This window comes from Carcharodon carcharias, chromosome 17 (assembly GCF_017639515.1).
Source record: "Carcharodon carcharias isolate sCarCar2 chromosome 17, sCarCar2.pri, whole genome shotgun sequence".
Classification (NCBI taxonomy): domain Eukaryota; kingdom Metazoa; phylum Chordata; class Chondrichthyes; order Lamniformes; family Lamnidae; genus Carcharodon; species Carcharodon carcharias.
Genome location: NC_054483.1, coordinates 82,467,350 through 82,485,454, shown reverse-complemented (window position 1 = coordinate 82,485,454; position 18,105 = coordinate 82,467,350). Strand labels below are relative to the sequence as shown.

Genomic DNA, 18,105 nt, shown 5'->3' with positions numbered 1-18,105 from the left:
TTAAGAGGCCGCCATCCAAATTGAGGACAGCAGCCCGCCTCCCAGAGCTGTTGGCCCAATCAGAGGGCCGACAGCTCGAAAACCTCAGCAGTGCCACCATTAGAAGGGTGAAAGAGAGGGCACCTCCATGCCATGGGGCCCTTGAGGAGAAGGTAAGTTGTTTAAGTTTGGTGTCGGTGCAGGCAGGCAGTCAACTATGATTTTAATATTCAAAAAAGAATTTGGAAAACATATTGGACAGAAGAATTGTTCTAGTTCTGAATAGCCAAGTCACAATTCTATTGAGAAGGAACATGTTTACAATAGTGTTACTTTTCTTCTTCACTGCCTGAGCAATGATCAGTCAGAATGGATCATTCATCTGTTGTAAATCCTCATGATTACTGTTCCATTGGTTTTAATAGAAGGGAAACCAGGAGTGTTGTTCAATGGACAGGAGATCTGCTCACCACCCAAACAATAAAGAAGAAAATTTATCCCAACACCTTTATGTTTGGCGTGTAGAACAATTCTTCACCTATAATGACTAAAATGTAAAGGTTTGAATTAAGCCAGTCATTTTCCCACATCATTCCAGAAAAAAGATAGTAGCTATCCAGTTGAACTTTGCCATTTCAAGTGTGTCATGATATAGCTGGAAAATGTCTTAAAAGAGCTAATGAGTTTAACAGAGTGAGTGACATGAATTAACATTGATGGGGATAAAGTCATTTTTCTGCATTCCTTGAGCTTCTATTCTGCTCCTGCTCCAAGGTAATCTCTTGATGATGTCACCACCATTTATCTTTGGAAGAAAAATATCCAAAATGTAGAGTTCTTGTAAATTTGAAGCCTTAGATTCACCTTATTGCTTGATAAACGCAGTACTCAAATGAAAAACAAAACAGTACAATTGCTGGAAATCTGAACCAACAGGAAATGCTGGAAATGCACGGCAGATCAGTCTATATCTGTGGAGAGAAGGCAGTCAGCATTTCAAACTTGTATCCTTCAGAGCTTAAAGTTAAGAGATGAACAAGCATATAAGTGGAAAAGGAAAAGCAGGAGGGAAAAACAGATAAGTATAGAGGGGGTCTATCAGTGGCTGCACCTTCAGTTTCAATTTAAAGCCTGATGCCCATTTGTTCCTTGTTCCAATCTCTTCCATTGCTCCATCTTTTTCATGTTATTAGCTTTTCAAATATTATTTGTTCTTTAATTTCTTTATTATTTTTACCATTACTTAGATTATTTGTTACTTCATTCAACAATCATTAAACTTCCTTTTTGTGTTTGCCTGTTTTTTCCTTCCCTCTCCTTTTCAGATTCTATTAATATTATTGTCCATCTCTTAGTTTCCAGAAGGGAAATCTTGACTGTCCTCCCTACAGATATTGGCAGTGAATTTTCAGTTTTTGTCAGTTCTCATTTGGGTCATTGGAGAGAATTTTTTTGTTATAGTGGGGAGAGGGGAGAAAAATAGTGAGATTAGTTTTGTTCAAAAATGCACTCGTATCAGCCAACTCCAGAGCAACACCTACTGAGTGATTATGAAAAATCTATAGCACACATTCCCTGCCCTCCTAGAAAGAGTGAAGAAAATATATAATGGGTAACATTGTACCATTTTGATATATTAGCAGCAAAAAAGATACATGTAAACAGTCCCATCTATACAATAAAGGTGTAGAGAGATGTCAGCACTTTGATTGTGCTTTATATGTTTGTATACTTTTGTGTTTCACTTAAAAAGTTAACACTTGCACTGGCTTCCAGAGAGTCGAAACAACATATGATGCAATTCGGTGATATGGTCCAACATACATCACTGGAATGGCACATTGCTAAGGTGCCTGTGAGACATTGCATCACACTAGCTGAGAGGCTATTTCCATTGAATGTACAAGAAAGCAGGGCAATGACGGCATCCAAAAGTGGGGAGAATGGGATAAAACCTAGACAAAGATCCATCAATTTAACACACCTCACTAACTAAGACAAAAAGATTCCCTGGAAAGGAAGTTTCAGAAATGTTCTTCCAATATCTTCAGGACAAATCGAATTTTCTTGTGTGTTTTTCTGCATTGCTTTTTAATCACCTTAATAGCACATAGCTTACCGATATAGCATGCAAAAGACTGAGAATTAATGTGTCTCATTGGTTAATTCCCATTTAATTTCTACCATCCACATATATAAACTCTTGGAGCAGAAAAAAAAAATCATTAGGTTGCTACTGCACACAAAGAAAATCTCTCTGTGGGGTCATGTCATGGTGGAGAATATTAGAGCTATGTATTTAGAGAAATCAAAGGAAGGTTTCATGGCGATGTGAAATTTGAACCAATGATAACTTGTGACGAGTGTAGGAAAGTACTGACACATGAAATACAAGCAGACAGTTTATGTTGGCACTTTCTTCACTCCTGACCATGGTGCATTACATCGAATCAATTCAAGCTCTCAAATAGTTGGAAAATACAAAAGCTCCTTTATGCTTTATGGTTTCCTGAAATTTGTTGATTTATTGAATTTAATTGGGTTCTCACTAAGGATAAATTGCTACGAAATTAGAAAGTGCTGTGGCAAACATTTCAGTCACCACTTAACAAATATTAAGTACTGAACATAGTTTTTTTTTAGCCGTTAGTGATAATAAGGTAAAAACCAACTGCAAACTTTCAGAGTTTTTTCAGTTTAAACACGCACCAAAAACCATGAAAAAAATGTTACTTTCTAATAATTTTAAAGGTATGCATAAGTTCCTGGTAATTTTAAGTATCTGCAAATTTAGATTCTAATACCGAAATGTACAAATTTTCCTAATGATTTCTGTACAAAAGCTTTAAATAACAACAGTAGCTGATATTTTTATGACATCCTTAACATAGAAAAGAAATGTCCCTAGGTGCCTCATTGAGGCATAATGAGACAAAAATGGATACCAAACCAAAGAAGGAAATGTCAGGAGGGTAGATCACAAGTCTTGTAACAAGACATGTTTTAAGGAAGGGCTTATAGGAGGAGAAGGTGGGGAGAGGCAGAGGGAATTCAGAACGTGGGGCCTAGCTGGCAGAAGCACAATAATCAGTGGTGGGAGGAATGCAAAAGAGGGCAGACTCAGAGTAATAGAGAGTTCTTGAGGAAGGAGGTTATAGAACCAGAGGAGTTTACAAAAACAGGGTGAGTCAAAGCTATGAGAGTACTTATGTGTGTGAAAATTTTAAGTTGAAGGATCAGGAGCTGTCCCTTTTGAACAAATTTCTTTGTTTTCTTTGATAGGGGATTTGTTTCATTTGAAAATAAAAGTTATATATTAGAACCCATTGAAGGTGCCATCGATAACACACACTTGATCTACAGAGCAGAAAATCTTCAGGGAAATGTGGGTGCTTGTGGACATAACTTCGGAACATCAGATACCACTATGGACAGCATTGTTGAGTCCTTGCAGAGGTCTTCTACGAGGGTAGGTTAATTACATTTGTTTAAGGGAATGAAATATGGCATACCATGTGTGTCCAAGTAGCAATGATGTTTTAAGAGGCTTTCTGAAAAGAACTTCCTAATATAATTATTTTGCAATAAATCTGCTGTCACTTACTTGACAGATTCCTAACAGATTTAATTTGCATGACTGTTTATCCTGGCAATTAGCCTCAGCAATGGTCCACTTCCAGTATGAAAGATATGACCAGACATAGAGAGGTTGGAGTTGAATGTTTTTCTTTTCCTACAAAGCAATATTTTTGAAAAATGTTAGGATAAACACAATTTTTAAAAACATAAGCGGTTAAGGGTCTTCTTCCAGTTAATGCAAAACTAGCATTTGGAAAGTTACGGGATACCGCAGCTCATTGCTGTTTAGGTCCACAGGCAGCAGCAGATGAGGAGAACATTTTGTGCCTGGCAGTGTTCTGCAATGTCATGGGTTCATTGTTCAGCATCACCAAGGAAAACATCAGATCTGCAAATCCACAGTTGTGTCCCATTACCCATTCCTCCTTGACCTGATTTACAGTTGGGACATGAAGACTTCCCTAAGTTAAAAATTGCCAGAAGGTACAAAACAAAATGAAAACTAATAAAATAAAATAATGTATTTGACATTAAATCATCTTAAATGATGGCTCTTGATGGAAGTTAAGCTTAAGAACCGCTTTTTCAAGTGTGACAATGTTAGCTAAAGCAAGGAACATGCATGTGCTTATGAATTAAAATGACTGTGTGGGCTAGTTGGGCCGAATTTGTTCTCGTCAGTGATATTCATCATATGTTTCAAATACATTACATGTAAAAATAGTTGCCAAAAAGAAGCACATGTTGTAGAAAAAAAATCACATTTGGCTAATGCTTTTCATTTTCTCTCCATACCTCAAAGCACTTCACACCAAAGAGTTACTTTTGAGGTGTAGACACTGTTGTTTTGTAAGCAAATGAAACTGCTAGGTTTTACAGAGTGAGATTCTAAACAACATATGAGTTATGACTAGTTAATTTGTTATAATGATGTTGGTTTTGGAGGAGGATGAATAATGTTGGTCAAGATACTGAGATGATTCCTTGTTCAATTTAAATAGGGCCTTGGAATCTTTTACATCCACATGAATAGGCAGATGGAACCTCTGTTTAATATCTGAAAGACAGAACACCATAGACTGAAGCGCTAACCTAGATTACAATCACTTGCTTAAGTCTAGGAGTGAAGCTTGAAACCACAACTGTCTGACTTGGAGACAAGAGACCTATCAACTGTTGTTATAAATTGACAGCAAATCTTAGCTTTCTCTTGTAGCCTCTGCTTTAAAACAATTCCAATAAAGTTCTTTTATCTGATAAATACTGCGAATCACATGGAATGAATGTATAGATGTTAATGTAATAGCTACAGACTGAAAGAAATCACCAGTAATCTTGAATTGTGCTATTCATAGACTCTTATAAATCAGTTACTAGGAAACAAAAACAATTATATGTTTTAAATCAGATAAGATTGCAAATCTCTTGTTTGTTACCTTTGCTTTTGAAATGTTTGACATGATTGTGACAACATGATGGATTTGGAGCCCAATCAAGTAATCTAACTGACTGTCTGTCTATACCCTTAACTGAAAAGAAATTAGATGGCAGTGTCCAATTCTATTGGGTTTATAAGATAATAAACATCCCCTAAGCAATCTTGACATTTAAATTGGGACATTTATCACACGTAGACTCCATACGACTGAATGCCATTACAGTTATAAATGCATGTTTTTACACTTTCGCTTGACTACCAAGGCCCAGAAACATGTGTCTGTTTGGCTATCACCATATTTTTAACTTTGTCATTGGGAAACTGCCTCCAGAATAATGTTCAGTTGCAAAATTGAACATGTAATAAAACAATAATTTGATGTTCATTTTTAACAGCCTCACTTCTGGAAAGGAAAATTCGAAAGGAACTGTTTAAATATAACTATGACAGGAAAACATGAAAAAAAGGAAAATCCTGCAAACAATAAACACCCAAATTTTAAAAATATGTGCCTAATTTTCATATGTTTTAAGTGCAACAAGAGAATACTTCCACAGAGCGAAAAAGGGTTCTGTGCATCCTACTACTGCAAGATTCCTATGTTGACATTACTAATATATCAGGTGAATACTGGAAATGTCAATATATGAGGCTTTTTATTAGAAGTCTTAATAAAATAGTTTGATCTCATGATTAAAGAGAAATTGAACCCTATGTGTGGTAGGCATCGTACACCCTGATGAGGGCCACATGTTTTAAATCTGTAGAATGTCCAATTTCCCAGCATTTGGCACCCTAGCATTATCATCTGGCGACAAAATGCTGCTATGTCTCCAAAGCAATTAATGACTTTGCCATGTAAGCGGAAAATGTTCAGTTTCCAACTTGTTTTTACTGTATAAAAGAAATGTACAAAAGGAGCATCTGCATAGACCTATACTTTTCAGAAGTGTAATGTGAATTAACAGCAACTTACATTTATATACGTTAGCACCTTTAATGTAGAAAAACATCCCAAAGCAGTTCACAAAAGTGTAATCAGACAAAAATTGACCAAGAGTGAAAGATGAAGAGATTAAGAAGCTACGTAAAAGCTTGGTCAAAGAGGTGGGTTATAATAAGGAGGATCTTGAAGGAGGAGTGAGAGACAAAGAATAGTTTATGGAGGGAATCCTGGAATGTAGAGTCCTGATGGTCTAAGGTGAAACACAAAGATGTGATCTATTCCGCTCATCTGCAAAGTACTTTTGTAAAGCTCCTCTCTGTACAGTGTTGTTATAGAAGGAGGAGAGGAGGATGTTTATGGGGAGAGTTCCAGAGCCTAAGGCCTAGACTGCTGAAGGGACAGCCACCGACATTGGGTCAAAGGGTATGTGAGATGCACAGGGAGCCAGAGTTGTGGGAACACAGAGTCCCCAGATGGTTGGAGGGCCGGAGGAGATTACGGAGATAGAGGAGGAGTTAAACACAAGGCTGCGAGTTTTAATTTGGAGATGTTTGGGGATTGACAAAGTACATCGGCTGGCACATAGGACAGGTGTGAATGGTACTTGGTGGAGGTTAGGATACAAGCAGCATCGTATTGGGATAAACTGATTGAGAATGGGAGGATGGCTGGAGGAGCATTGGATTAGGTAGGTTCTGGATGTGGAAAATAGGCCAGATCCCATGATGAATTGGCCAGCAGTGGTCAGGCCTGAGGCAGATAGGCAATACCAGGAGTAATCCTGAATGGGCCATCAGTGGAGCTGATATCTATCAGGGGCTAAAGTGGAGCACCCCCTGGATTTCCTGTGCCGTTTTGTATGCAGCCTCCAGCAATCTCTTTAAGGAGTTTGTCCACTGATCATCTGATACATGTATAAACACAAGCTCTGCCCATTTGCACCTGAGAAATGCAATCAGGGACCTACAGCCAGTGTGGAACCCTGATTTTCATATTTAAGCAGCCGTACACCCATTTCAGGCTGCTCATCCTTTTGGTACATCAGGTGGGCCTTAGGCATTAGTGGGCCAGCTGACATGACCTTCCTGTCAGATTTCCAATTGCTTTCCGCTTGCTTTTCAGATGAAAACGAATGTTGAAAATCGCCTCCATTTGTCTTTTAGTTAGTTGGGTGAGACAATAATTAGCAAACAAAAATCTGTACTACATCCTCAACAAAATGTACCAGATTAGGTCACTTTCACATTATTAGGGTTATAAATCTTTTTTTAATAACGTACAACAAATTAATGCTGAATTTTAACCTTAGCTTTATCGTAGTGACATTAGATTGCACTATTACTCTGAAAATGAGATTTGACTCAACTTCATAGACCCTCTGGGGACCTAAGAAGTTTTAAAAACCAACCTCAAGTTAATTTAATGTGTAGAAAGTCTAGACACTCCCACCCACCATCTCTAGAAATTTAAACTTGCCCCTGGGGAGCGGAGCTCTGAACATTCCTGTATAAATGAGGTACTGCCTGGCTGGGTTTAATACTACCTTTACTGATCACTGATTACAGGGGATGTAGGTTAGGTTTTAACCAAGGGTTTGCAAACACAATGCTGTCGATGCAAAAAAATGATAATTTTATTTGGTGTCAGAGTTAAAAATTGTTAATTATTCAAATGTAGTTCACACACACATGAGAGTTAATAAAAATGTTGGTGCTTCATCCTCACAGAGAGCCTCTCTTGAACTTTGTGGTATCCTCTTTTCAACCTTTTCACTTCTAGTGTATATAAATAGACTTGGAGAGTTTTTCAAAATTAGCAACTTAATAGCTGTACCTTGTTTTGCAGCACAAGAGAGATATATCGAAGACCACTAAATACGTAGAACTGGTTATAGTAGCAGACAATCGAGAGGTAAAATATTAAACTTTCTTTCAGTTGAAAGTACTTAAAACCCATTTTTCAATCAGCTGTAATTCTGCTATTTTTGGGTCTGTTGCCGAATAACTGTAAAAAGAGCACTGCCTTAGCGATATCTTACATGAATTGTGGAGTTATAGATAACTATGGAAATATTTTTTATAAGTGAATTTTGAAGGGCTGTTTTAATAACTTGCTCTTCGTGTATTTTTCTATCCACATGATCTATCAGTAGGGCAAATGATTTGCTGTCCCTCAGAAACCAGTATCTTTGTCTTTTCTATTACCATTTTTATATAAAATAATGGCATTTGTGCAGTTAGTTCGTGCACAAAAATTCAAACTCACAGATGTCATGCCATGCTGATCCATTGCCCCAGCAAATACTGTGCTTTGATCCATCTTCTGTTATTTTTAAGTGACGTTAATTGTTTTAATTGAATAATTTCCCCCAAAATACCTGAATAATCTTCCTGGTCCCCTGAATTACAATGTAATAGAATGTAGGAATATGGGGATGTACTAGACTGGAAAAGATTATTGTGATCTTGGAAATATCAGCCCAGATTTTCGCTCGGGGGTCAGGTGCGCAGAGATAGGAGAGTTCCTGGATTAGAAGTTGGGGGCTTTCCAACCCCCAATGAGTGGGAAGGCTGCCAGGTGCAGAGAGAGAGGCTGGGCAGAAGGCCTGCCTCTGTGCTCTGGTACTTTGTTGAATTTAATTTTAAAAAGTAAAACAAAAACTCAGACCCCCCCCCCAGCCCTCATCCCTCACACCTCCCATGCCCCATCCATGCCAACCTATGCCACCTCATGCCCCAATACCCTCCCAGTGCCCTTCATATTCCCTATGCCAATACATGCCCCTCCACCCAATCCCTTGACTCTCATAACCCCTATGCCATGCTAACTCATCCCAACGATGCCCCTCCCCCACCCTTTTCCCTTACCCCTGCCATACCAATTCACCTATTATGCACTCTGGAGAAACCTCAGGAGCCATGCTGACATAAAAAAATGTTATCTGTCTATTAATGACTTCACCATTTTCAACAAAAAAAATCACTCATTGATTAAAAAAAATTTAATGCATGGAAATTCCTTCAACTAATCTCTTATGAAAACAAACACTTCTGTTCTATAAGCACTTAGAGCTGTCAATCAAACTGCTCACTTAACAGGCACCCCACTGTGATAATGTTAATTTGTCAAATCAGTCCTTGCAGTACAAGTACTATAATGAAATATCAGGCATGTGTTTTTTTAAATGTAGAGCTAAATCCATTGACAGCCTTGATGGTTTCAATGAATTTTGACAGTTTGCTGAGATTTGACAGTTCTTTGACAGCTTTGACAATTTCAACGTGTTTGTGATTTTTTTTATGCATAATAATGTTTACTTTTAACAATTCGAAAGAGTGCCATACCTATCCCAAAGTGTGCTTTACCTTTCCCAAAGGGTGTATTACCTCCCCAAAGGATGCCTTACCTTTCCCAAAGTGTCCCACAACCATATTCAAAGGGGTAATTTACCTCTCCAAATGGATAATCTGGCTATCCAAACGAATCCAGAAAGATCAAACCAGCTCTTACCCAGTCTAATCTGCACATACCGGGTTCACACTCCTGGGCTACCAAAATCCCACTTCAGTGGAGGCAGCTGCTGATTTAAGTGGCCAGCTGCCTTCGTAAAATGCACATACCTGAACCCCAGGCCGACTCCAGTACTGCCCCTGCGAAAATAGGAAATGCTGTGTTTGGGGCAGGGCCTTAAGACATTTTCGCTATTTGCACCATAACAGAGAGACTTTCTGTTGTGATGAAAATTTGGGCCATCATATCCCACAATATCCCTCATACCTTGCTGTCAAATTTTACACCCGGTATTTATCTAGTTTGCTGATAAAATCAACCTCCACTGTCTGTTTTTTTTTTGAAGTCCATTCTATACTTTCACCACTCTCATGTTAGGAGAGTTAACTCAAAACTGAGGGTAATTTTCAGCTTCCTTGCATGTGTAAAACTGGCAGTTGTACATTGGCCAACCATTATACAGCACCACTTCCCTCTCTCACCTTTCTTTTTCATTGCAGTTAATGGAGAGGAAAATCAGACTGGACATATAATGAGCAGCCAATCTGGAGCCAACAGTTTTCCATTTGCTGCCAAAGTGAAAATCACCCCCATTGTCTCTTTTAAATTTGATCCCTCCAACAGAAAACATGCATTATATGCTCTGATTAATTTTTTGTTTATTACTCTGTAGCTAACAATTTAGGAAGGCAAGTTAGTTTAGTTCACTACATGAACCAGTGAAGAACACCAAACCAGGGTTGGACCAGGTTGCGTTGTGCAGTTAGCTACTGGCCAAGGCTAATTCTCATACCGTGATTTGCCGATCACAAAATTACTTCCCCTTATGAACGGAGATAGTGAAAATGACAACACATAATATCATACTCTAATAATGACCACCAGTGCTATGCTTATATTATATCCCATCCAATTCAAATACCTACATGATTGTGTTTTCCTCTCATCAGATAACCTAAGTGCCTGTAATGTAAATGTGCACTGTAATCTCAGCATTCTTATGTACGATATATACCCTAAAAGCATTGCATAAAAAAGTCCCCAAAAGTTTTCACAAAGATACAGTCTGACACTGTTACAATCCCCGTAGCAACCAATAACTTTCAACAAGAAATTTGAACTTCCAGTGACTGACTGAAAGGATCCCACAACAAGAATTCAAGTTTTAAGACTTTTATTGTAACAAATTAGTAGTAACATTGAATAAACGTCCTTTCTGTAAATAACTTATACTCTAAAGTAGAGAAAGGTTTGCCATTAACTTTCAAAACAACTGAAAATCGCCCTCCAGGCTTATACTTTACTCTGTCCCGTAAGTGGACACTTCATTTTGCAGGAGCCAATCCAAGATTATTCTTAGCTCCCAAGGCTTGTTTCCTTTCGTTTCCTTTACCATCCAGGTAACTCCTAATCCCAAAACTGACTTTCATGCTGAGGGATGAATTGGAGATTCTTCCCCTAGCCAAAGCTAAGGAAATCTTCCAGCCTCATTTAAACTCGGTCTCTTCAATCCAAGCATAGGTTCTGTAGTAATTATAGTTTATATAGTGTGTAATGTACCTTTAAGAATAATATTTGTTAAGGAAGATCACATGATCTGTAGTAACCAATAGGAGAGTAGCTCGGCCTACTTCAGCAGTCAGTGTAAAGATGGCGTAAGAGTTGAAAGCACACATGTGGTTGCTGCTGAGTACATTGTAAATAAACTTAATGTTTCCACCCAAGAAGTGTCTGCAGATCAACTCTATCGTTAATAGCACAACTCAGCCACCCGACAACAAACTGGCGACCAGGATAAAACAGGATTGAACAGAAGTAATCAAGTTAAAAAGAAATCGGCACTGGACCTCACCCAATGACTGTATGTAGCAAACTCCATTAGAATTGAAGAAGTTTTCCCTGTCAAAATGCCACAGTTTGGGCGAATTGATCCTTTTGAGCCAGCCACAGATGATTGGTCTCAATACCTAGAATGCCTCACATTTTTTTTTCAAGCAACCGAGATTACTGGGAAAGAGAAGAGTCGAGCGATCCTCCTGAGTATTTGTGGGAGAAAACCTTACAGTCTGATTTGAAGTTTGACAGCACCCAGTGCCCCAGATTCAAAGAATTTCGATGAATTGGCGGACCTCGTGAAGGGTCATTTTCAACCAAAGCCCTCAGTCATAATGCAGAGATCCAGGTTTAAGTCATGAAATAGAGCCCCAGGTGAGACAATTGCATGCTACATGGCAAATTTGAAGCAGCTAATGGAACATCGTGAGTTCGGAATGACTGAACAACATGCTCAGAGATCATTTAGTGTGTGGTGTGAACGAGGACACTATTCAGAAAAGATTATTGTCCGAAGTGAATCTGGATTTCAAGAAGACGCTAGAGATAACACTGGCCATGGAAAGCGCTGTAAGGGACTCAAAATTAATACAGGGTGAGCAAAATGGTGCCATCCTCCATATCGGGCAGAAAACCGCAGCCAAAAGAGGCGCAAAAAAGTGAAACTCTGCCAAGAAGTGAGAAACAGCCCGGCTAGCTGAAGAATAAAGAAAAATAACTTAACAGTGAAATCAAATAATAATTTTAATAAAGGTGGAAACAATCAATCTTTTACCAATTGGTAGTTTAAAAAAAAGAATGCTACTATTGTCATAGAAATGGACATATGATGAGGCAATGCACAGAAAGATTCAAGCAGGCTTATGAACAAAAGAAGAAGCCCAATGAAATCTACAATGTAGAAGAGCCTGAAACAACAAATTCAGACAGTTACTCGTTGTTTAATCTGAAAGTTGGAAAGACAGAACCGATATTTGTCGCAGTGAAAGTAACTGGCAAACCTGTTAGAATGGAAGTGGACACGGGAGCTTCCACTACAGTAATTGAGGAACATACTTTCAGATATTTGAATAATGGTGAACATCAATTAAGTTAGAAGAAACAGAAGGCAAGCTAAAAACATGTACAAGTGAAGACATTCAAGATAGAGACATAAACAGAGTAACTGTCCATTATGGAAGCCAATTGGCAAAGCTACCGGTGTTAGTGTTGAGAGGTCGAGGACCAAGCCTTCTAGGGTGAAATTGGCTAAGGGAATTGGCCACTGAGATTCCCTAAGGAAGCTGGAAATGTTCCTGCTTTGAAAAAGGAGTGTGTAAGGACTCAACAACCTGAAGAAATGCAGGTTGTTTTAAGCCAAAACCTGGAAGAACAGCAGAAGGGAACACGAAGAGACCCTGCTTGATGACAGAGTTCGAGACGAAATGAGCAACCTTCACAGGAAAAAATAAAACCTGTTGAAAGACCTTCACACACTACAAGATTCCCTCGGGTCAAAAGTTTGTACCTCTGGAAAAGTATGAAGAGAAACAGAAAGAATTCAGCACTCTCTGAACAAACTGAAAAATGAGTTGGCAGAGAAGACACAACAATGTTCAATTTTCCAGGAGGCAGCAAACAAATACATAAAAGAGATGGGAGAGCTGAAGAATCAGCTAAATGAAGTCAAAGAGACTTTGGAATCAAAAGTTGCAGAATTTTCCAAGAAACAGACTGATGACATTTTGGAAGACTCAACCACTGAGCTCAGACAAATTGAGCTTGCATCTGAGAGAAGTCTGGCCAAAAGTGAAGTCAAAAAGAAGGCTGAGATTAAAGTCTTCTCTAGAAAGAAGAAGGCATGTAGAAAGAAGATACAGAAATACTTTTAGGGCTTTAATTCTGTCAGCATACGAGTACACTTTCGTACATAGGCCTGGCAGTCAAATCATAAATGCCGACGCCCTTAGTCATTTGCGTTTACAAGAAAATGATGAGCAGGTCCCAGTTTCACAGGAACTTGTTTTATTGTTAAATTTCTTAGATTTCTCGTGGGTACGTGCTCGACAGATCAGAGACTGGACAAATCGGGACCCAGTCCTATCTCAGGTACGAGAACAAGTGCTATGTGGCTGGTCACAGGAGCCTGTATCTGATGAAATGAAATCGTCTTCAACAGAAGACATGAAATAACCAGCCAGGTGGCATCTTATTGTGGAGAGCACGAGTGATAATTCCTCCAAAGGGAAGGGAGCCACTTTTAACTGAGCAACACAGTGCCCTTCCAGGAATTTCCTGAATGAAGACCATAGTACACAGCTATCTATGGTGACCTGGGATGGATGGTGAAATAGAGGGTTTAGTAAAGCACTGTGTGCAATATCAGCAACTGAACAAGTTGCCAGTGACAGTTCCGTTATACCCTTGGGAGTAGCCAGGTAGGCCCTGGGTGCAGTTACACCTTGACTACGTTGGACCTTTCCTGGGAACAATGTTTCTGCTCATCGTTGATATCCATTCAAAATGGTTGGAAGTATATGAGGTGAAGTCACCAACGCCAGCTGCTACAATTGAGAAACTGCATCAGAGTTTTGCCATTCACGGACTACCAGAAGTAGTCATTTCCGATAACGGCACGGCATTTACAAGTGCTGAGTTTCAACAGTTTATTAACCTCAACGGTATCACTCATGTGAAAACTGCACCATACCACCATTCCTCAAATGGACTGGCCGAAAGGGCGGTTCAAATGTTCAAGGCAGGCATGAAAAAGCTAACTGGCGATTTCTTGGCAACCAAGCTGGCACACTTTCTTTTTTATAGGACCACTCCTCACATAACAACAGATGTCACACCTGTGGAGTTATTGTTGAAACGCCACTTCAGGATGAGATTGAGCTTAATAATGCCGAATTTAGGGGGAAGGTGGGAAGGAGTCAGGGAAGCCAGAAAACTAGACATGACTGGCATAGTCACAAGAGGAAATTTATTGTGGGAAAGCCGGTACATGTGAAGATCTTCAGAGAAGGACCAAAGTGGTTACCAGGTAAAATAAGTGTGGTGACTGGACTTCTATCTTACAACATGGAGGTGGAAGGCCAGACCATCTCTAAACATGTGGACCATTTAAGGAAGAGAGAGACATATCACCAAGATTTGGTTCCACCAGTAATCATGACCAGGCCTGCGTTTCCTGTTCCTGTAAGCATTGGGGATACAGAACTGCAAGCGCCCACCGAAGCACTTGATGTTCAGGCAGCTCCGGAAAAGGAGGTTCCTGACAAAGAATCCGAAGTTGTGGAGCTGCGACGTTCCACACATATCAGGAAACCGCCTGAAAGACTGAACTTGTAAATTCCTTACCCAGTGTAAATATTATGTTGTCTTGAAAAATATCTGAGTTAAAGGGGGAGGAATGTAGTAATTATGGTTTTATTTACTGTGTAATGTACCTTTAATAATAATACTTGTTAAGGAAGATCACATGATCTATAGTAACCAATAAGAGAGTAGCTCTGCCTACCTCAGCAGTCAGTGTAGAGATAGAGTAAGAGTTGAAAGCACACGTGTAGATGCAGCTGAGTATATTGTAAATAAACTTAATGTCTCCACACAAGAAATGTCTACAGATCAACTCAATCATTAATAACACAACTCAGCCACCCTGTAACAAGTTCCCACCCACATTCTGCACTGCAAACAATAGAGGCTCGCTGCCTATATGTCTGTTCTCTCACTCTCTCTCGCGCTCTCTCTCTCACACACACAGATTCTTGCAGACTGACCTGACCTTGAAGTTCAGGGACATCTTAAGAATAGTACAATAGCTTGCTATGGACCCGTTCCCTCTCAAAGCTCACCCCCATGACAATGTGAATCACATGGGTCTTGTATCCAAGTAGAAATGCTAATTAGCTATCCTTTAGATGTCCAACTCCAGTCTACCTGGAAATTAAATAGACACTTTAAAGTATAACTGTTTACAAAACTTGACATTCCTAACACCTCCCTATGAGACTTGTAGACTAATAGTCAGCTCAAAGCCATCACAGATGCCCTTTGGCTTACCTTATGAAGAAAGGTTGGACAGGTTGGGCCTATATCCATTGGAGTTTAGAAGGATGAAAGGTGATCTTATTGAAATATAAAAGGTCCCCAGGGGACTTGATGGTGTCGATATAGGGAGAATATTTCCTCTTGTGGATGTGACTAGAACTAGAGGGCACAGTTTAAAAATAAAAGGTCACTCTTTTAAGATAGAGATTGGAAGAATTTTTTTCCCTTAGCGGGTTGCAAGTCTGGGGAATTCTGTTCCCCAGAAAGCAGTGGAGGCTGGGTCTTATGTTCTTATGTCCTCTGTTTGCCATTGTCCACATGTGTGAGCAACTTGCACTTTCTTCACAGTAAATCAACCTGGGCCTCAATTTCCAGATAGCAACCAAGCCAGCCAAGCTTGTTGTCAAGCAGAATTTGGAGCAGGTCACAAGAACCCCTTCACTACTGCATTTACCCTTAAATTAAATAGACAGTTCCAAAAGATAACAAACTCCTACACTTCATATTTGTAGCAATGCACACCCTTGACCTCAAACACTTGCCCCAGTTCTTTTTCAGGGATAAATTGGAGCTTCCCTCATCTGAATGGAAGGCAGACACTCATATCCCTTGAGTACATTTAAGGTGCCTAATATCTTTAAATTCTTGAAAACTCCAATGGAGAAATGCCAGTCCAGGGGAGATAATGGGTCATTTCCCCACCTCAGAAGGATGTATAAGCATCCGCCACTACCTCCTTAGAAGAGGAACTGCTTTGAAATGAATATTTTTTTTTAATTGGTGCATTTTTTTGGGACTCCAGCCCTTGAACTAATCCCAGGCTTCCAGTTAGGGCCCACTATTTGTGGCTGTCCCAGAAACACACCTGGTCCAGCGTATCCCAGCTGAATATCCAGCCTCCTCAGCAAACTCCTCGAGCTCCAATTATAACATGTTAAGCTCTGTAAAAGCTCAGTTAAAAACAAAAAAACACTAATGCAACACCACTTGTTATAAGAATATAAGAACCCTAAGGAATAGGAACAGGTGTAGGCCATATTGCCCCGCAAGCCTGCTTTGCAATTCAATAAAATCATGGCTGATTTTTGACCTCAATTTCACTTTCCCACCTGATCCCCATGTCCCTTGATTCCCATAGAGTCCAAAATTCTATCTTTCTCAGCCTTTAATACTCAATGACTGAGCTTTCATGGCCCTTTGGGTAGAGAGTTCCGAAGATGAACAACCCTCAAACATTTGTTGAAGTCAAGATTATTGCAGCTGCAACTCATTGTCCTGTGTAGCCGCTTAACTCTTTAGACAAGAGCATAATTGTCACAAGAGATATATCAAGTATTATAAGCCAATGTAAACTTAATTATCATAATCCTTTTTGCAAATTTCAAGTTTCAGAAACAAGGGAAGGATTTGGAAAAGACGAAGCAGAGACTTATAGAGATTGGCAATTTTGTGGATAAGGTAAGCATGCAGCAAAAATTTTAAAGCAATTATTTTTTTTTCCAAATATATGATAAACAGAGAAGGCAGTAAAATACATATTGATAACTGTCAAAATGTGAAAATTAATATGCACTTGTTCATATTTATGGTTTCACCTGAAAATAGTTTGTTGGGAGATAAAATCAGCTTTGGAGTACATTTGGTAAGAAGAACAGGATGAGTCTTTAAGCCTGAAATCCACACCCAAAAAACTGCACATCATTTCACCTGTCAAAAAAAGCTATACACTATTCTTCATATACTATAAGATCCTTCAAAGGTGCTTAACATAGCAGGTAAGTTGTGAGATGAAGCCATGGTCAGCTTGTCAAACACATTCTCCTCCTGTCCATGGGCAACAACAACAGCTTATATTCATGTAGCACCTTTAACATAATGAAACGTCCCGAGGAGTTTAACAGGAGCATTATAAAACAATGGGTGGAATTTTCCATCCCCATTGATGTCGGGCGTCATGGTGAGTGTGAGCGGAAGGCCAAAAATCAGCTTTGCTCTGTCGTGAAACCAGTTTGCGATCGTGCTCTCTACCTGCCGCCAGACTTTGGGAATGTCATTTTAATACATCTGCATATCATTATAAGCCCTGCTCACTAGAATCATCCCCCCACCTCAGCATGCAGTGATGCCAGCGTGTTTCACAACAGCATTTATAAGGCATGCACCTGGCGAGCTGTACTTCAAGTGGAACTCGGAGGGGAATGTTTACTAACGCTGTGCAGTGCTTGCAAGAGTCACCCGTTCGACTTCAAAATTGCATTCAGGCAAAGGCACAGGCAAGTCACTTTTTCCTGGCTGGCTGACTTGTGTGGTGTTGGGGCCAGGGCTGCACTACGGTGAGTTGAGCTGGGGGGGCATGGCAGCACGCTATGAGGCGACTTCAGGGGCAAGCACTGCTCTGCGCCTGAGGTGAGTTGGCAGGCAGGCAAGGGCTGCACTGTGTCTGAGACAAGTTGGGGGGGCAAGACAACACACTGTGAGGTAAGTTGCGGGGGTGGGGGGGGTGCACGGTGGGGGGGTGGAATGTGAGGCAGCCCAGTCTGATGGTAGTGCGTGAGCACATGTGGGGGTTGGGGGTGGTGAATGGGTGGGGAGGGAAGTGGCCACGCATAGGGAAACCTTGTACAAAATGAATCTCTGCAGCTGAAACAGTTCAGACGCATCCAGATTGGAGTCGGGCCTCTAGCTTATCTGCCCACTCAGGCAATGCAGAGGCAAGTAAATGTCACCAAATGCTCCAGAGCTTTTCACCCCTCGGGCACAGACTGTAAACTATTGAGTGTTTTAG

The 18,105-nt window shown here is 39.9% G+C and overlaps 1 protein-coding gene across 3 annotated transcripts in view; it reads left to right on the top strand.

Annotated features, from left to right (window-relative positions):
- Positions 1-18,105, top strand: part of LOC121290177 (disintegrin and metalloproteinase domain-containing protein 12-like) — a 450,435-nt gene that overhangs the window by 295,903 nt on the left and 136,427 nt on the right. For 2 of the 3 annotated variants that reach the window (XM_041210431.1, XM_041210430.1), the window contains exons 6-8: positions 3,262-3,448; positions 7,788-7,853; positions 16,707-16,778. In XM_041210431.1, coding sequence (XP_041066365.1) covers positions 3,262-3,448; positions 7,788-7,853; positions 16,707-16,778 — 325 coding nt within the window. The remainder of the gene's footprint in view (positions 1-3,261; positions 3,449-7,787; positions 7,854-16,706; positions 16,779-18,105) is intronic. The other variant, XM_041210433.1, reaches the window with a different exon arrangement.